We start from the raw sequence: 17,858 nt of genomic DNA on the forward strand, positions 1-17,858 counted from the left end.
CATACAAGAATATTGCAAAAATAGTGAAAATAGCAGATCTATAAATTCACAACGCCTCAAAGTGTGAGGCATTGTGAACTTGTAAATCGTCTATTTTAACTATTTTAATGAAGAAGAAAAAATCATAATAAAAAGAATGGTTTTGAACATACATGGTTTCCACCTGACAGTGATGAAGAAAGCAAATTATTTATAACATCATAAATGCATTTATTATACCATTACCATTATTTAAATCAATATTAAAGCATATGTTACACTATTAATTATCACATTATTTTTATATACCGGTATATTTATTTTCTAAATCTTTGCTGTCAGGCAGAAACCTCATATCTCCATATTTAGATGTTTTAGTTTTTGTAAATGACTTACTTGATCATACAAGAGTTGCACTAAAATAGTGACAATATCATCTGAAAGCTCTTTGTAGATCAGTTATTTTCACAAATTGAAATGATTTTTCCCCCTTTTTTGCGATTGTGCTGGCAATTAGTCCTCCTCATGTCCATCAGTGCAGTGAGTGAGTTTGTCACACTAATACTGTACTACTGTAAATAACACTTTTGTTGTTGTTGTTTTTTTTGTTTTTTTTTACTTTTAATGTTGAAATAAACATGAATATTAAATCGAAACGCTCCAACATATGGATTATATGGATCAAACATACAGTAAATAACATGATAAATAACATGATCAAATCTCTGAGCTCAACTGAAGGAATTACCAGTAAGACTCCCTAATCGGGAGATAAGCGACCGTCAGGTCGCAGCGTGATTTTAGGCCAAAATGTGTAGGAGCAGTGCCCAAAAATGTGTTTGAAAAAGTCGGCCTGATGGTGCGCTATATGGGACAGAAATCCATGTTGATGAGATGAGTGTAGACATACTGTGTACCGATTTGCGTGATTTTAGGGCTAAATCTGTAGGAGCAGTGTCCAAAAATGTGTTTTAAAAAATCGGCCTGAAGGTGGCGCTAGATGGGACAGATCCATGTTGATGACATGAGTGTAGACATACTGTGTAGCGATTTGCATCATTTTAGGGCAAAATTTGTAGGAGTAGTGTCCAAAATGTGTTTTAAAAAATCGGCCTGAAGGTGGCGCTATATGAGACATATCCATGTTGATGACATGAGTGTAGACATACTGTGTACCGATTTGTGTGATTTTAGGGCAAAATCTGTAGGAGTAGTGTCCAAAAATGTGTTTTAAAAAATGGGCCTGAAGGTGGCGCTATATGGGACAGATCCATGTTGATGACATGAGTGTAGAGATACTGTGTACCGATTGGCGTGATTTTAGGGCAAAAATTGTAGGAGCTGTGTCCAAAAATGTGTTTTGCAAGAATCGGCCTCAAGGTGGCGCTAGAAGAGGGCCATGTGAGAATTGATGGGATCGGGGCAACGGTTGCGGAGATATGAGCAGGGAAAAAGTGTGACGTGTGACGTGTGACGGACAGACAGACAGACAGACAGACGGACAGACAGCCGGTGGAGGTTTTGGTAGTTTATCAGTAATGTGAGACGTTTTCTCAACACTGTCGGGCTGTACTTTGATTGTCTTGTCTTAACAGGACAACTCCTCTAGGCACATTTTCCTACTTATATTGATCCAAAATGACTGTCCATGGGGTCTATTAGGGAGAAATGCCCCTGTTATCCAGTTTCCCCAGCAGAACCCAGCAGCCCTCATAGCATAGAGTGGATCCTATAAGCTTACACTATTGGAGCCTATAATCGCTTTTACACTATTTGTTGTGTTCAAAAGTGATTTTCTTTTTCATGAATGTGTTACTATTCGTCATTACAAATACATACATGCCTTGGTTGTCCCACACAAGCCACCACAATCTCATAAATAATGTTCTGGGGTGAGCATTCGGCAAAGGTGCCAATCAAAGTGACTGTAATGGCCAATCACAGGGCATCTTTTCCGGGACTTGGCAAAACACATAAGAGAATAACATCTGTTTAGCAGAGTGTGATGGCTTGTGTGGGACAACGATGACATGGATGTGTTTGTAATGATAACTAGTACCACATTCATGAAAAATAAAACACTTTTGACCACAACAAATTGTGTAAAAGCGATAGGCTTATAAGCTCCACTCTATGCTATGAGGGCTGCTGGGTTCTGCTGGGGAAACAGGACAACAGAGGCATTTTTGCCTAATAGACCCCATGGACAGTCTTTTTGGATCAAGTAGGAAAATGAGCCTAGAAGTGATTTAAGGAGGAGTTGTCCTTGAAGTAGGCCTACCAGCTTTTATGCCTTAACCTAAAGGCCTGTCCATACTGTCTCTGACCACTGAACTTTTCGTCGGAGAGTCCTGACTTTCCGACGTGCAGCTTTCCGAACTCTAATTCGGGGTAATGCTTTTCAGAAGATGCGAGTGACATCAAACCGGACCTTTCCAACAAAAAGTGTGGTGGTCGGAGCTCGGAGACAATATGGACAGGCCTTTAAAGTATCTATGACACGCCCCAAAGATTTACATTAAAATACAGTAGGTCACGTGGTTTTTGTAGAAACGGTTAAAAAAAAAAAAAAAAAAGAAGAGGACGTTTCCTCTACATAATAGTCATTTATTAGTTTTAGCAATAGTGTCCAAGTCAAGTAGTTAGACAATGCCTATTTGTTTAATTATGAAAATCGCTATCGCCCCCCGGAGGTCTGTGACTGCCAGGGCTTGAAGCTTGATTCAACCCAGGAAGGGGAGGCTAGCGCCAGCGGCTCTCTCTGTTGCCGAAAATAGCACATTCTACAAGCTCATGTCGTCCGCGACACGTTGTGAGCTTGTAGATCTTGCTATTTTTGGCCGATTACATAGCCGCCATTAGCCGGTAAAAACAGCCAGAGCACGGGGAGAAAGGTAGACACCTGAATTCTAATCTCTGGCGGCTTTGTTTGTTTAAAACATTTTTAGCCGTAAATATGGCATGAAGTTTCAGAATCTTTATAATGTTTATGCCTGTAACTTCTAGTTGTATTTTTTGTTTTATGAATTCGCATTTCCACTATGGCCAGCTTTCTGTGTCAGATACATAATGAAATGGACGCTAAACTCTGCCCCCTCGCATAGCCAGGCTTATTCATCTGCCCCTCGCCTCCCAACAACAGATGACCATTTGTACAGTAAGTACAGTAAATTACTTTGATTGGCTTATTGCCTTCCCACAAGTATGTCATCAAAATATTAGCAAATAAAATATTTGTTTTTTCCCCTTTTTTTAATTTCATCGGCCGTTCAGTGGCGTCAGTTCAGCAAAAGCTAGGATATGGCAAAGATGGGAGTCCTCATGGGCGTGCACGGAAAAAAAGGGTTTTGTCTGTTTTTTTCCTGGGTTTGAAGGGTTTCTTGGGGCTGGATATGGCAGCCTGGAACGGCTGTTCAAGTGAAGCTAAAAATGGCATGTTAGTAAACGTGCCACAATTAACAATAATGCACTGCACCTGTGCAGCTGACCTGCGGAACCTGGGAATATACCATCTTGTCAAGATGGGGAGAATACAAGTGTGGAGAATATAATTATAATACCTTGTTAAAGTGACCTTTTTTATTTTGCATTTGTAGTTATTTTACTGTAATTTAATGAGAGAGAGAGAATATAATTATAATACCTTGTTAAAGTGACCTTTTTTATTTTGCATTTGTAGTTATTTTACTGTAATTTAATGAGAGAGAGAGAGAGAGAGAGAGAGAGAGAGAGAGAGAGAGAGATTTAAAAGTAACTTTTATTTTCCATTCTGGTCTAATTACCTTCACTCTCTGTGGTCAACTTCTCCACCTGGTCTTCAGTGGTACTGAGTCTGGTATGGAGGAGTTCAACCTGGTCTTCAGTGGTGTTGAGTCTGATCTGGATGCTCAGGACCTGGTCTTCACTGGAAGTGAGTCTGGTCTGGAAGAGTTCAACCTGCTTCTGGCTGGCAGTCAATTCAGCAGCCATTTCTGGAAAACATCACAGAGAAAGATTTTAAACACATTTCAGCTTGTACCTTTACACATTCTTCAAGACCCATTTTTGGCACTACAAGCATGTTGCATGTATCAATATTAACATAATACTATATTCATATTAAATCAGTGCACAGTTACTAACATGACACAAAAAAAATACATGATCAGATCTCTAAGCTCAACTGAAGGAATTATCAGTAAAGTAAGACATTTTTCAACGCTGTCCTCTCATACATGCATTGACTGAACATCATTCTGGTCTAATTACCTTCACTCCCTGTCTTCAAGTTCTCAACCTGGTCCTCACTGGTACTGAGTCTGGTTTGGATGCTCTGGACTTGGTCGTCAGTGGTACCGAATCTGGTCTGGAGGAGTTCAACCTGCTTCTGGCTGGCAGTCAATTCAGCAGCCATTTCTGGAAAACATCACAGAGAAAGATTTTAAACACATTTCAGCTTGTACCAGACCCACGTTTGGCACTACAAGCAAGTTGTTATGAATCAATATTAAAATAATAGTATAGCCTATTCATATTAAATCAAGATGCTCCAACAAATGGATTATATGGATCAAACATACAGTGAATAACGTGATAAAAAATACTTGATCAGATCTTTAAGCTCAACTGAAGGCATTATCAGTAAAGTAAGACCTTTTTCAACACTGTCCTCTCATACATGCATTGTCTGAACATCATTCTGGTCTAATTACCTTCACTCTCTGTGGTCAACTTCTCCACCTGGTCTTCAGTGGTACGGAGTCTGGTATGGAGGAGTTCAACCTGGTCTTCAGTGGTGTTGAGTCTGATCTGGATGCTCAGGACCTGGTCTTCACTGGAAGTGAGTCTGGTCTGGAAGAGTTCAACCTGCTTCTGGCTGGCAGTCAATTCAGCAGCCATTTCTGGAAAACATCACAGAGAATGATTTTAAACAAATATTTCAGCCTGTACCGTTACACATTCTTCAAGCTCCATTTTTGGCACAACAAGCATCTTGACCATTCTAACCAGCATTTTGTTTTAACATACCTTCCATCTCATGTTTGGAGATGCCCAGCTCCACCCGAAGATCAGACACCAAGTCTCTCTGCTCCTTGGCTTCTTCCTCCACGTTCTTCAGCTTCTCTCCCTGCACTACGACAATGTCCCTAAGCAACTGGACTTCTCTTTCACTGGCTGTCACCTTGCCCTCCATGGTCTTTAACATCTGTCCCTGTACTACCACTGTGTCTCTAAGCTCCTGGACCTCTGTCACCTTGGCCTCCATGGTCTTCAGAATCTGACCCTGTACAACCACAGTGTTTCCCAAGCTATGCACCATGTCTCTCAGATGCTTCACTTCGTCCCAGATGTCAGCTTGTAAGAGGGTGCCTGGTTCTACATGGTTGTCTCTCTCAGTGAGCGCTCCTCTCTCCCCCTGAGCTCCAGCCTCAGAGAGACACAACAGTAGAACAAGCAAAGCCCCAGCAGCCTTCATTCTGGAACAGAGTGAGTGAAGATACCGTACGGTCCAGCACGTCTTTTATACTCTCCCTCCTCATAGACCAGCATTGGAAACGTCATGGTACCCAGTGGAAAGTTCATCTACAAGCTGGACCCTAAATTAAGTCAAGGTCTGAGAACTCCAACATGTGGTCCACGATAAGAGCTGGCAAGACTGAATGTTCTGGATCTGGAAAGAGCGGCTGTGAAGATATTCAATGTAATCAGCTGTTGTTGCTGCAATAACACTGAGGACACTGAGGTTAGAGTGTTCACTGACACGTTCACATGAAGAAAATGATCACTTTAAAATAGACTGATATATTCAAATGATCACTTTAAAATGTACTGATATTTATTATTTATTCAAATGATCATTTAAAACAGATTGATATGTATTCAAATGATCACTTTAAAATAGACTGATATTTATTCAAATGATCACTTTAGAATAGACTGATATTTATTCAGATGATCACTTTAAAATAGACTGATATTTATTCAAATGATCACTTTAAAATAGACTGATATTTATTCAAATGATCACTTTAAAACAGACTGATATTTATTCAAATGATCACTTTAAAATAGACTGATATTTATTCAAATGATCATTTAAAATAGACTGATATTTAAAACAGATCCCAGTGAGTCTATGCAGCATTGCTACAGTACATCCTCCCATTTTATCCTTGCTGTCAGGTGGAAACCTCATATGTCCATAACTGTTGCTTTTCAGCATTCAAATTCAAAAGTAGCAACAAATAAAAAATAAAATAGCTGATCTATAAGAACAGGGTTCCTCAAAGTGTTTGCCGAGATGCCAGTCCAGGGATGCCGCAGAATCATTTCATAATATTATTCATCAATATCTCTACATCAATATCATGTCACTTAGTGAAACAGACCTGATTTGTACTGTACTTGATGAGTTCTTTTTACATCCATGGCCAAATCTCCTCACCATAAATAGCCGATCTACAAACTCACAATGGGTCACACTGTGACGCTTTGTGAGCTTGTAGATCGGCTATCTTTGGGGAACCTTCCCCCCAGAATAGGGATGCTGGGGTTCAAATGCTAAACGTCAAGGCCTATATTCATTATTTTCTGTCAGTTCTGATGGAAACAGATATTTATCTGTGACATATAGCCTACTGTATCTCAGGTGGAAGAAGATAGCATATCGTCACTGTCGGGCAGAAACCTCGTATCTCCAAGTTTCACATTTGTACATTTTTTTCACAAAGTAAAGCTCTGCTTCATCATACAAGGCCGTCACACAAAAGTAGTGAAAATAGCCGATCTACAAGCACACAACGCCTCGCACCCGCGAGGCATTGTGTGCTTGTAGATCAGCTGTTTTCACTAGTTTAAATCATTTTTAAAATGATAAATACAAAACAAACTGTTTTGGACATTTCCACCCGACAACGACGATATTTATGTAGCGTAATATGATGTATGATTCTAAAAAGCAATTCAGGGGTGACGTAGATGAGAAAGTTGTTAATATTTACAGGGGTGACCTGAGTCAAAAAGGTTTGAAAACCCCTGATCTACAAGCTGGAGATAGTTTAGCTACTGTATGTTTGTGTGACACTGTAGTATGACGAGGTAGGACATTGTTTTATGAAAAAAGAACCCATAAATTATATTAAATTCATGTTATATTTCTTAAATATGGAGATAAGAGCTTTCTATGTGACAGTAAGGATATCCTTGGTTGTGGACATGATGTTATAGTAGGTGAACATTCTGCACACATCAGTGGAAATAGCAGATCTACAAGCTTATTCACAACTGATCCACAACTTGTGAGCTGAACTTGCAGATCTGTTATCTTGGGTGAAGCGAGTTGGAGGCTGTACTGTATGTCATTATAACATGCTGAATTAATTGTATTGTCTTTAGTGAAAGTGGTTTTGGACAAACAAGGTTTCCACCTGACAGTGATTTAAATGCTTCAATGATTTGACCATGTGTGTGTGTGTGTGTGTGTGTGTGTGTGTGTGTGCGTGCGTGCGTGCGTGCGTGCGTGTGTGCGTGTGTGTGTGTGTGTGTATAGCAGTAGAAAAGCTGATGTGTGTTTAAGCTGAACTAATCTCAGGGTTTAATATTTAACATTTGTCCCTGTGTTGTGTGGTGTGTGTGTGTGTGTGTGTGTGTGTATGTGACACACACACACACACACACACACACACACACACACACACACACACACACACACACACACACACACACACACACACAGACAGACAGACAGACAGACAGACAGACAGACAGACAGACAGACAGACAGACAGACAGACAGAGGACACCTATTATTTAGACATTAAAAGTTTATTCAAAGTTATTTTATAAATCGTGTTGTATTCAATCATTCAAAAATGTCTTTTACCAACAGAATACTTTATTAGAAATTCGTATCGAAAAAAGTACAGGACAGATAAAACGACTAATCTACTAATAGAAACCCAAGAAAGCACTAGTAGGATATTGGCTTGTTTAGAGTGGGGTCCTTTAGGCCTACGTTATTCAACTAAAGAGCTCCTCAATTCCACATTTGTTAAAAACAAGCCTAAATAAATATCAGTTTGTTTCACACATTTCAAACTTTGTCAAACTGGGTGCGCGTCGGTGGTGCGCGTGCCCGACAAGTTTGACTATAACTAGTAAATTTGCAATTTGGGAAATTGCGAGTGTGGTTGCCTGCCCTAGCTGCCCCGGCGCGAGTCGTGGGGATGCGCCGCCGGGACCCTGAGCAAAACGCGGGGGTCCGAGGGAGACGACGTGGGGACGGATAGCGCGGGGGCCGTGCGACGCGCGATTAGAAAAGGTGCCGGTCGGATCCTGCGTTCCTGAAGTAAGGATATGGTTTCTTGTTTTTAAGAAATAGGCTCCTCCCACGAGTTCCGCAAGGCGATTACGTTGTCGCGTCGCTCCCGAGATCGTTTGTGTTTCGTTTTGAGAGGGTCGTTCCCCCTGAAAAACGCGTTTTGGCACGAAACGGTTACGTTTTGGCACGAAACGGTTACGTTTAGCGCGTTTGTGGCGCCCCCTAAGGGTCGAAGTGGAAAAGCTTTTGGGGATTTGTTGAATATCCCACCCGCGACTTGTGGTTAAAATCTTGTGTTGACTGGATGTTTTGTTTGTGATTTATGGCTGATTTTTGCGAAACGGGCCACTCCCGCTAAATTTGGAAGCCTGTTACGGACGAACGGTATGGACTATCAAAATATCGCTTGAATATGTTTATCGCATGGGTCCAGAGATCATCTGTACCGATTTTTGTGACATTTGGAGAAAATATGTGGGAAAAGGAGCAAAAAGTGTGTTTTGAAGAAAATTCAAAATGGCGGAAAATCTATCCTGACGCAAATGGGCGTGGCCTATATGGGGAGATGCGTCATGACCCAAGGAATCCAGGGAAAAAATAATTTTAATTTTCAGACCTACGGTTCAAGAGTTACAGGCCGAAACGTAAAGTGGACTGTTATAGCGCCACCATGAGGCCGACTGACGAAATTATTTTTTATTTAATCCTTGATATCATTATAAATCTCCTCTCCAAGTTTTGAAACTGTAGCCCCTATGGTTTGCGAGAAAGAAAATATTGAATGTGAGTTTTTGCGATTCCCATTATAAGTCAATGGGGAAAATTAATTCACTAATAAATTAATATCAATTAAAGTATACAACCTTTCTCTTAGCAAAATGATAGCACACGATTCCCGATGAAGCCGGTCGATTTGACATATGGCGCGAGTGTGTTGCGCAAAAACTGTGGGGGAAGAAAGCGGACAAACTTTTGGTTACCCTAGTTACACAATAAAGTTTCCCTAGAACTATAGTGTGTTGCCCTGTAAGGGCAACCACACTAAAAAAATAAAGTATCCCTAGAACTATAGTGTGTTGCCCAGTTGGGCAACCACACTAATAAGGGGGCTCCGCACAAGAGTTCGTCGCCCCTAACAACGAAAGCTCTGCGTTTGTGTTTCTAATGCGACTATTAATTTAACTTGGCATTTCGGACAAAATACATTCATTAAAACAATTTATGTTTAGACCCATGTTAAATTACGCTGCTTTAAAGTTTGTAAATCGTTATCCAATTGATAGACTCTTGACAGACGGTCCCTCGACCTGTTTGAGTTGGTAAGGGAGCGTTACACAATTCAATTTTCAATTCAAAGGAGCTTTATTGGCATGAGAAAACATACGTTTACATTGCCAAAGCAAGTATCACAAATACAATAAAAAACAGTTGAAAATGGGGAACATATATACAGTTGGAGGGGGTACAGCATTGAGTAAACAGAGCTATGTCGCATTGTGACATTTTATATACAGGGTACAAATAGCAGCATTTTTTTTTTACTCAAAATGCATGGTTTGTAGTCCTTAGGGTGGTTGTGTTTCTAGCCTTCTTTTTGTCACAACAGTTCACAAATCTTGCTGCTGTGTTTGCGCATTGTTGTATTTCTCCCAGTAGATATGGGAGTTTTTCATCATTGGTCGAGTTTTCAAACTCACTTCGGGTGTGTGTAATCTGTGGGAAGTATGCGTCTCTAATGTCTTGGTATAGTGGGCAGGTGGTTAGAAAGTGTAGCTCTGTTTCTACCACATTTTGTGTGCAGTGTGTACATAGCCTATCTTCCCTTGGGAGTGGGGTCTGTCTGTGCCGGCCTTTCTCTATTGCAAGGCTGTGTTCGCTGAGTCTGTACCTAGTCAAGGCTTTCCTAAGTTTTGGGTCTTTTACTGTGCTCAGATATTCTGCTAACGTATATTCTCTTTTTAGTGCCAGATAGCATTCCATTTTGCTTTGGCTTTGGGTTGGCTCTTTCCAGTATGTTAGGTAGCTTTCTTTTTGTTTTCTTATAATCTGGTTTGGTCCAGAGTGTTTCCCGTTTGGTAGTTGGGCTTCTGTTTACACAAGAGTCCGTACATCTTAATAACGAAAACACAGCGTTTCCATGACCTGCCGCCTCGGCCCGGTGGGCCATAAATATTAGAGACGACGCTGGCACTACATGTATGGAGCGCTAGATAGACATTATCATACAATAATAACCGAAAATAAAACATCTTTATATTTTTGACCTGAACGTAATTTACACAGAAGAAGATGGTCCAACTCTTTTCAGACGCTCTCTCGGCAGGACCATGATCCATCCCAGCATCCCCCGCGTGTTCAACGGCTCTCAGGGTTGCCACGTCCGCTTATTATGAGCACTTTGAGGCTTGTTTTTTCTGTTTGATTAAAGATTGTATTATAAGGTCGTACAGTTTCATATTGATTGATTGATTGAAGAATTTATTAGAAGTTTGCAATAGAAACAAGTACAGTTTCATGACAGTACAAATCACTGGTACAAGGTCAACTAAAAGGAGATCCTAGAAAGCCGAGGCTTATTTCCACAGGAACCACACTTTAAGTAGGCCTATCTCATATAACATTGAAAGACAGACGGATAGAACATAGTACTTTATCTAGGATAATATCAGTTTCATAAGCATAACATCAAATACAAAGGCAGAAAAAAAAGAAAAGGGGGGGGAGCATGGGGGCTTAGTCTATTTACAAGTCACGGGTAGCAGCTGTCTGAAGGTGACTTTTCATACCAATTTTGAAGGAGGCTAGGGATTTGCTCTCCTTTAAGGCTTGTGGAAGGGCGTTACACATGTTGATGGTATAGCAGGAGAACGAGTTAGAGCCTTGTTTAGTGTTAAATCTACGTTGATGATGATTAGTGGAGCTGCCTCTGGAGTTGTGATCGTGAACATCCTTGACCTTTAAGAAGTAGTTTGTCAGGTACATGGGTATCTTGGAGGTGCAGTGAATCTTGTACGCCAGGCCCATTGCAAGATGCTGTACTGTCAGCTACTTTGAGCCACCCCACGCTTTCAATGACGTACGGTTCACTGTAAAGTTGCTTAGTGGTTGCATCTTGTTTTTTTCATGCCTTGTTTCTAAAGTATATTGATTATTTGGTCTTGTTTCAAAAGTGTAGTTGCTGTTTTTGGCTTGTTTCTAAAGTTTGGAAGCAAACCCAAATAATCAACTAGCCACCTGTTTCTGCGAGAATTTACTGTAGCATTATTTGCGGGACACTTCCGGTTAACAGCAGACATACAAGCTCACGTCGCGTCGCAGATGCAACCGTTGTGAGCTTGTAGATCATTCTCGGCTGCGGCGCCGGAAGCTGCCTGCACATTCTGCGCAATGCACCATGGGATGTTGGAAAGTTGTGGATACAATAGTTGATTATTTGGGTTTGCTTTCAATTCTTTTCTAATTATCATTTAATGCAGGGGACAGTGGTTCGCAAATATTTTCACATTATGAACCCCCAAATTAATTAGCCTTTTTTAACTTAGTTAATTTTCCTTAGCAACCCCTATCTGAAATGTACCAGATTAGTGTTGTTAGAAATATTATTATTATTTATTTATTTATTTTAAAATCTTCCAAATATTCCACATTTCATTTCAATATCATTTTGAAAATAGCAGATCAACAATCGCACAACGCTTCGCATCACGACACGGGTTTGATCTGCAATTAAAATACAAAACATGATATATTATAAATAATTCATCTGATATATAAAATAGCCAATGTGGCTTGTTTTCATTCATGGACCTAGGCAGTTGCTTGTTTCTCTCGTAAGATCTGGCAACGCCGGCGGCTCTCCTCGCTCATTGAAACTGCATGTGTCGCTAAAAGATATTCCATCCGCGACACAAAAACAGCCGTTTGAATTTATCTAAACCTCGCCAGCAACACATTAAACAACACAACACGTTAGAACCGCTCCGACACGCACACCGACGTGCTGCGGGTTTAGAGTGTTTAAACCTAAACCCGTATCTTTTTTATTGTTTTGTTTTGGGCTCGGAACTACAACCAACCACACAGGAGCAGCAGAGCAGCAGTCATAGACTGGGATCAAGTCGCTTTGCAAGTCGCTGTCCGGTCTGGGTCTGTGTACCGGATACGGAAACGTTTCTCTTATGTAATGTGTGCGTGTGAACAACCGGATCCAGTAGGCGGGGCTCTAGACCGGATCACACTGCGGGAAGCCTGGTGAGCGCAAGGGAAAGAAAGGCAGGGAGGAGGGGGAAGATCTTGAGCGGCGCACCGGTGTTGGCCGTGTGGTGGACGGTGTGCAGCGGCCATCAGGCTCCGGGTCGCGGATCGTCGGTTGAGGAGAGGATATGATGGAGGTTGAAAGCAGGACCACCGGCTCGTCCGAGCAGCCTGCGTCCGGCGGCGGAGGCTCGAACCCCGGCGGCGGCGGCTCGGAGCTGGCGCCGCAGACCCCCAGCCGCCACGAGAAGAGCCTGGGGCTGCTCACCACCAAGTTCGTCACCCTGCTGCAGGAAGCCAAGGACGGAGTGCTGGACCTCAAGGCGGTGAGTGGAGAGGAGAGGAGAGCATGCATGGGTCTTTGTTGTTCTGGAGGAGGCTCTGGTCTGTCTGAGGACCACCAGATACAACACCATCTGGACCCCCAAGCAGCCTTCTTTCTACTTTTCACCCAGAGTCAGACTAGCTTGTTCTTTCCAACGACAACAGCGCTGTTCCATTGATTCACCATTCAAATGATGCTGCTAACAAGCTAGTTGTTGTAGCCACAGTGCATGTTGTAGGTCTATGCAAGATGCAAGCCACAAGTTTGACTCCCCATAGAATACCTTACGGGCTTGTAGATCAGTGGTGCTCAACCTGTGGGTCCTGGCCCCAAAGAGGGGTCCCCACATGATGACACATGATTTTGGGGACCTTTTTTGATAATAATAATAATAATAAATTAAGACCCAAATCACCCAATACTGCGAAAGTAAGCAAATCCTAACCCTATATCAACTGGTCAAATATTGGTCAAATTATCAATTATTATAAGAATGAGGACACCATTGTGGACATGGCAGTTGTGAGCTTGTAGATCGGCTATTTTTTTCCACAATATATTTATCTGTGGAACTGACAACGGAGTTAACTTGTTCTTAACAACAACATCAACAATACTGTTTGGTACAGCCAATCGCATTGATTCACCATTCAAATGATGCTGCTAGCAGGCTAGTTGTTGTAGCCCCACTAATGCATGTGTGCAAGATTGCAAGACGCAAGTTTTACTTTACACTTCGTTTGCATCCTCGCTGCAGGGCTGTGTTAGCGCTCCCCATAGAAGAGCTTATGGGCTTGTAGATCAGTGGTACTCAACCTGTGGATCGGGACCTCCCTGAGGGCTCCCCACATGATTTTGGAGGGGTCCCCAGATGACAGTGAAGTGACATATTATGGACTTATTTAAGACCTTTTATTTTTCAAACATAGGCCAAAATGGCCAATGAAATTGTCAAATATTATAAGAATGAAGACAGCGCTGTGAACATGGCAGTTGTGAGCTCGTATTTATCTGTGGAACCGAGTCAAACTAAATGTACAATTCCAACTTTCCAAGTGCCTGTCAGGGTTGGTGGTGGTGGGGGTCCCCCAGGGGGTCCCAGGATCAAATAGGATTATTTTGATGCGGCCTGAAAAGGTAGAGATGGAGAATGAATCACTGCTGTGGTTCAGCTCCTGTCAGCTCTGGGTGACTGGCATCATCTAGTAGCCGCAAGCAACACCCAGCACTATACAAATATATAGTTACAGTATATCTAGTTTTATATAGTTATCTCTCAGTGCTGTGATTGGCCCTAAGACTCCATCTGTGTCCAGTAAGTTGCAACAAACTCCATTGACAGCCCATTCATGGTACAGAAAAGACCTCTCTGATTGTATTTAAAGGACCACCTCACCTCTGGGACAACCAGATCTTATTTTATTGTTGTTTGGGACACGATCAACACAATCCTGAGTTATTTTTGTGTTCAATCTGTGTTTTCAGATATTTTAGTATTTCAGCATGCAACAACTGGTCATATGGTACAAAATGCAGACCAGTTGTTGCATGCTGGAATACTAAAACAGCTATATAGCTATAGGGAAAGTAATGGATTATCCTCTATATCTGTATCAAGTCTTTGTTTAAAGAGAATGATTAGAATCCATCGTTTGTTGCTTTTTTGTTTGTTTTTTCTTTTTTTTTAAAGAAACTTTCTGTCAAACTGATATATTCAGTGGTTCTCAAACATTGTCACGTCAAGGTCCCCACACATTGATTATTTGGCCACAATCCCCATCCGAAAATAGGTTTTGTGTGTTTTGAAAGTGTTAAAACCAACAAAAGGACAACTCTGCCTAAATCACTTCTAGGCTAATTTTCCTACTTATATTGATCCAAAAAGATTTTCCATCGGATCTATTAGGTAGAAATAACCATGTTGTCGAGTTTCCCCAGCAGAACGCAGCAGCTCATAGCACTATTTGTTGTGTTCAAAAGTGATTTTCTTAAATATATATGTTTCCATTTTCTCTCAAGTACCCCCTTGTAGAACCTCTGTGTACTCCTAGGGTTACACGTCCCCCCATTTGAGAAACGCGAGTTAGATGAAGTGTTCCACCTCCAGTGAACACAGGCTGGTGTGTGTGGACCAGTGAACTTGAAGAGAAGACTCTTCCCCCCTGTAGAGCCACACTTTAAAGTGGGTCATCTTTTGTTGCTTCCTACGTGTCCCTACACGTGAACACGTGGCCCCCCTGGTGCCCGGGGGACAGGGGTCCCTGCCCCCGCACCCCGCATCCTGCAGTCGCTTTCTACCAATGCCTGCTGCGTTTCGGAAGTGAACTAGAAAAGGTCATGATCACAAACATTAATCGTGGAATTATTAGTGTTTTAAGAGAAATGTCAATACCTCAATAACAACAACAACAACAACAACTAGTTTTTCCAATACAGTTATCCTAAAAGGGAACACTATTGGCAATGTCATAATCATATACCCCTCATCTCCATATTTATTTATTTCTGTAAATTAATGTCCTTCTTGATCATACATACTACAGTGTCACACAAAAGCATCAAAAGCAGATGCTACTTTTGCCATTTTGAATTGTAATCCTGGGAAGGAACAGTTGTGGACATAATGAGGTTAATTTTTAGTTATTAGTTATTTTTTCTTTAATACATTTTGAACCAATGAAGAGTACTATTTAGTCAAGCCTTTGTGACTAAATAACTATATTGGATCACCATTGGAACACAACACAGGTTATGTTTTGCATTTCCTGAAAAGTATATATTTCTTCTTTTGACACACATGTCAAAAGTTTGGACACAGCTCTCATTCAATGTGTGTGAGAAGCTGTGGCCAAACCTTTGACTGGTTGTGCCTATCCTTGTTTGGTTCACACATCTCCGATCACACATCCCTGGGGGTCCCATTTGTCCCACATGTTGAGAGCACTGCTCTATCTGACCCATCCTAACTATCAGGAGCACTGCTCTATCTGACCCATCCTGACTATCAGGAGCACTGCTCTATCTGACCCATCCTAACTATCAGGAGCAGTGGGTAACTATTGAACTGCTCTATCTGACCCATCCTAACTATCAGGAGCACTGCTCTATCTGACCCATCCTAACTATCAGGAGCAGTGGGTAACTATTGAACTGCTCTATCTGACCCATCCTAACTATCAGGAGCACTGCTCTATCTGACCCATCCTGACTATCAGGAGCAGTGGGTAACTATTGAACTGCTCTATCTGACCCATCCTAACTATCAGGAGCACTGCTCTATCTGACCCATCCTAACTATCAGGAGCAGTGGGTAACTATTGAACTGCTCTATCTGACCCATCCTGACTATCAGGAGCAGTGGGTAACTATTGAACTGCTCTATCTGACCCATCCTGACTATCAGGAGCAGTGGGTAACTATTGAACTGCGTCAGACAGGCCCCCGGCAGGGAGGAGCAACAGCCTGCCATGTGGCCAGGACTGATAATATGAACTGTAGAACAGTTCACTTCACATGACACATAATCTCATCAAATGTCCTCGGTCATTCATGGTTCCTTCCTTCATTCATGCAGCTCAAGCAAAACGTCAGCTTTGTGTTTTCTTTTTTTTTTTCTTTTTCTTTTTTTTCTGCAACTGCAGAGTCAACAACAAGCCTCCGGAACTGCACTTAATCTTTCATGATAGTGGTCAATGTCATGTGATAAGCTAAGGCTGGGAAATTAACCAAACATATACCAAAATACGATATTTAGAATGAATTACCGACTTATAATCGAGAGGCAAGTTCCCCCTTTGAATGGGTTTAAGGAGAGTGATACGAGAATGATATAACCATGAAATCAGCTATTTTCACTTAAGTAATCAAGGCAAACATCTGAAATAATCGTGATATCGATATGAAGTCTCATCACTCCGCCCTACTGTACAATGAGCTATATTTCCTCATTTATAATGATGCCATGCAATGATGCAATGCCAGAGAGTGGATTAGCATCAGTGTCTTGAGTTCTGCAGTGTTGCTGTTGTTAGCTCTGCTGTCACACAACAGAGTGCTTCTCTTTCCCCTCCTAGCTGACTGTGCCTTGGGTTGGCTGACTCGGCTCCCACCGTGTCGGTTTGCTCGCTGCCAAGCCAGGTAGGATTAGGAATGGCTGACACTGTGCCCTGTCAATGCCAGCCTCGTTCTCTCTCTCTGAACTCGGCAGTGGGGCGGCAGTGGCTCGGGTAGAGTGCCCGGTAGAGCGGCCGGATGTTCGATCCCAGGCTCCCCCAGAGTTGGTGTTGAAGTGTCCTTGAGCAAGACTCCAAACCCCTGCTTTCTCCCGATGTGCAGGTTCAAGTTGTTATTTGAAGTCAAGTGAGCACACACATCTTACAAAAAACGTTCCGGGTGCTGAGCAAAAATACGTACATAGAGAAGATAGAAGGAGGCCAGCACACCGTCTGAAGGCCTCTGTAGAGGTCCACCTTTGAGCATGAAATAAATAGAATGTTGCATATACAATATCTACCCTATAGCAGCAGCATATCGGCTGGGCTTCTGTATTTTATGTTTGCATCCAACTAGAAAACACAGACGATCCACAAGCTCGGAGCGCGAGCAAATCCACGAGCAGATGCATGAGTGTACGGATCTGCTATTCCATGCTTCTGTGTGACGCTGCAGTATGGTCAAGTATGGCCGTAAAAAAAGAAGAAAGAAAAAGATCATCTCAAATATGAAGATGAGAGGTCTCTGTCCGACAGCACCGATATACACAGTTTTGTCCAACATGTAACATGGTAAAATGCAGCGATGCGTTGTTAGCTTATAGATCTGTTCTTTTTGTCACATAAACACATACACTCAAGTCTCTGTGCATTGATAACACACTTCAGAGTGTCATTATTGCACCATCTGATTGCTCGGCCTGGAAATGGGCTAAAATACTTCGGTAAAGGTATTGAAAAGTTTTGAAATGTCGTTGTTAAAAATGTGTGGGAACCTTGATTAACGTGT

The 17,858-nt window shown here is 41.8% G+C and overlaps 1 protein-coding gene across 1 annotated transcript in view; it reads left to right on the forward strand.

Moving 5' to 3' along the window:
• The first annotated feature begins 12,652 nt into the window (after positions 1-12,652).
• e2f4 (E2F transcription factor 4) overlaps positions 12,653-17,858 on the forward strand; it is a 17,641-nt gene continuing 12,435 nt past the window's right edge. Inside the window, exon 1 of the mRNA XM_080737704.1 lies at positions 12,653-12,858. Coding sequence (XP_080593830.1) covers positions 12,661-12,858 — 198 coding nt within the window. The 5' untranslated portion in view covers positions 12,653-12,660. The remainder of the gene's footprint in view (positions 12,859-17,858) is intronic.

The sequence above is a fragment of the Nannobrachium achirus genome (genome assembly GCF_963921795.1).
Source record: "Nannobrachium achirus genome assembly, chromosome: 11".
Lineage (NCBI taxonomy): Eukaryota > Metazoa > Chordata > Actinopteri > Myctophiformes > Myctophidae > Nannobrachium > Nannobrachium achirus.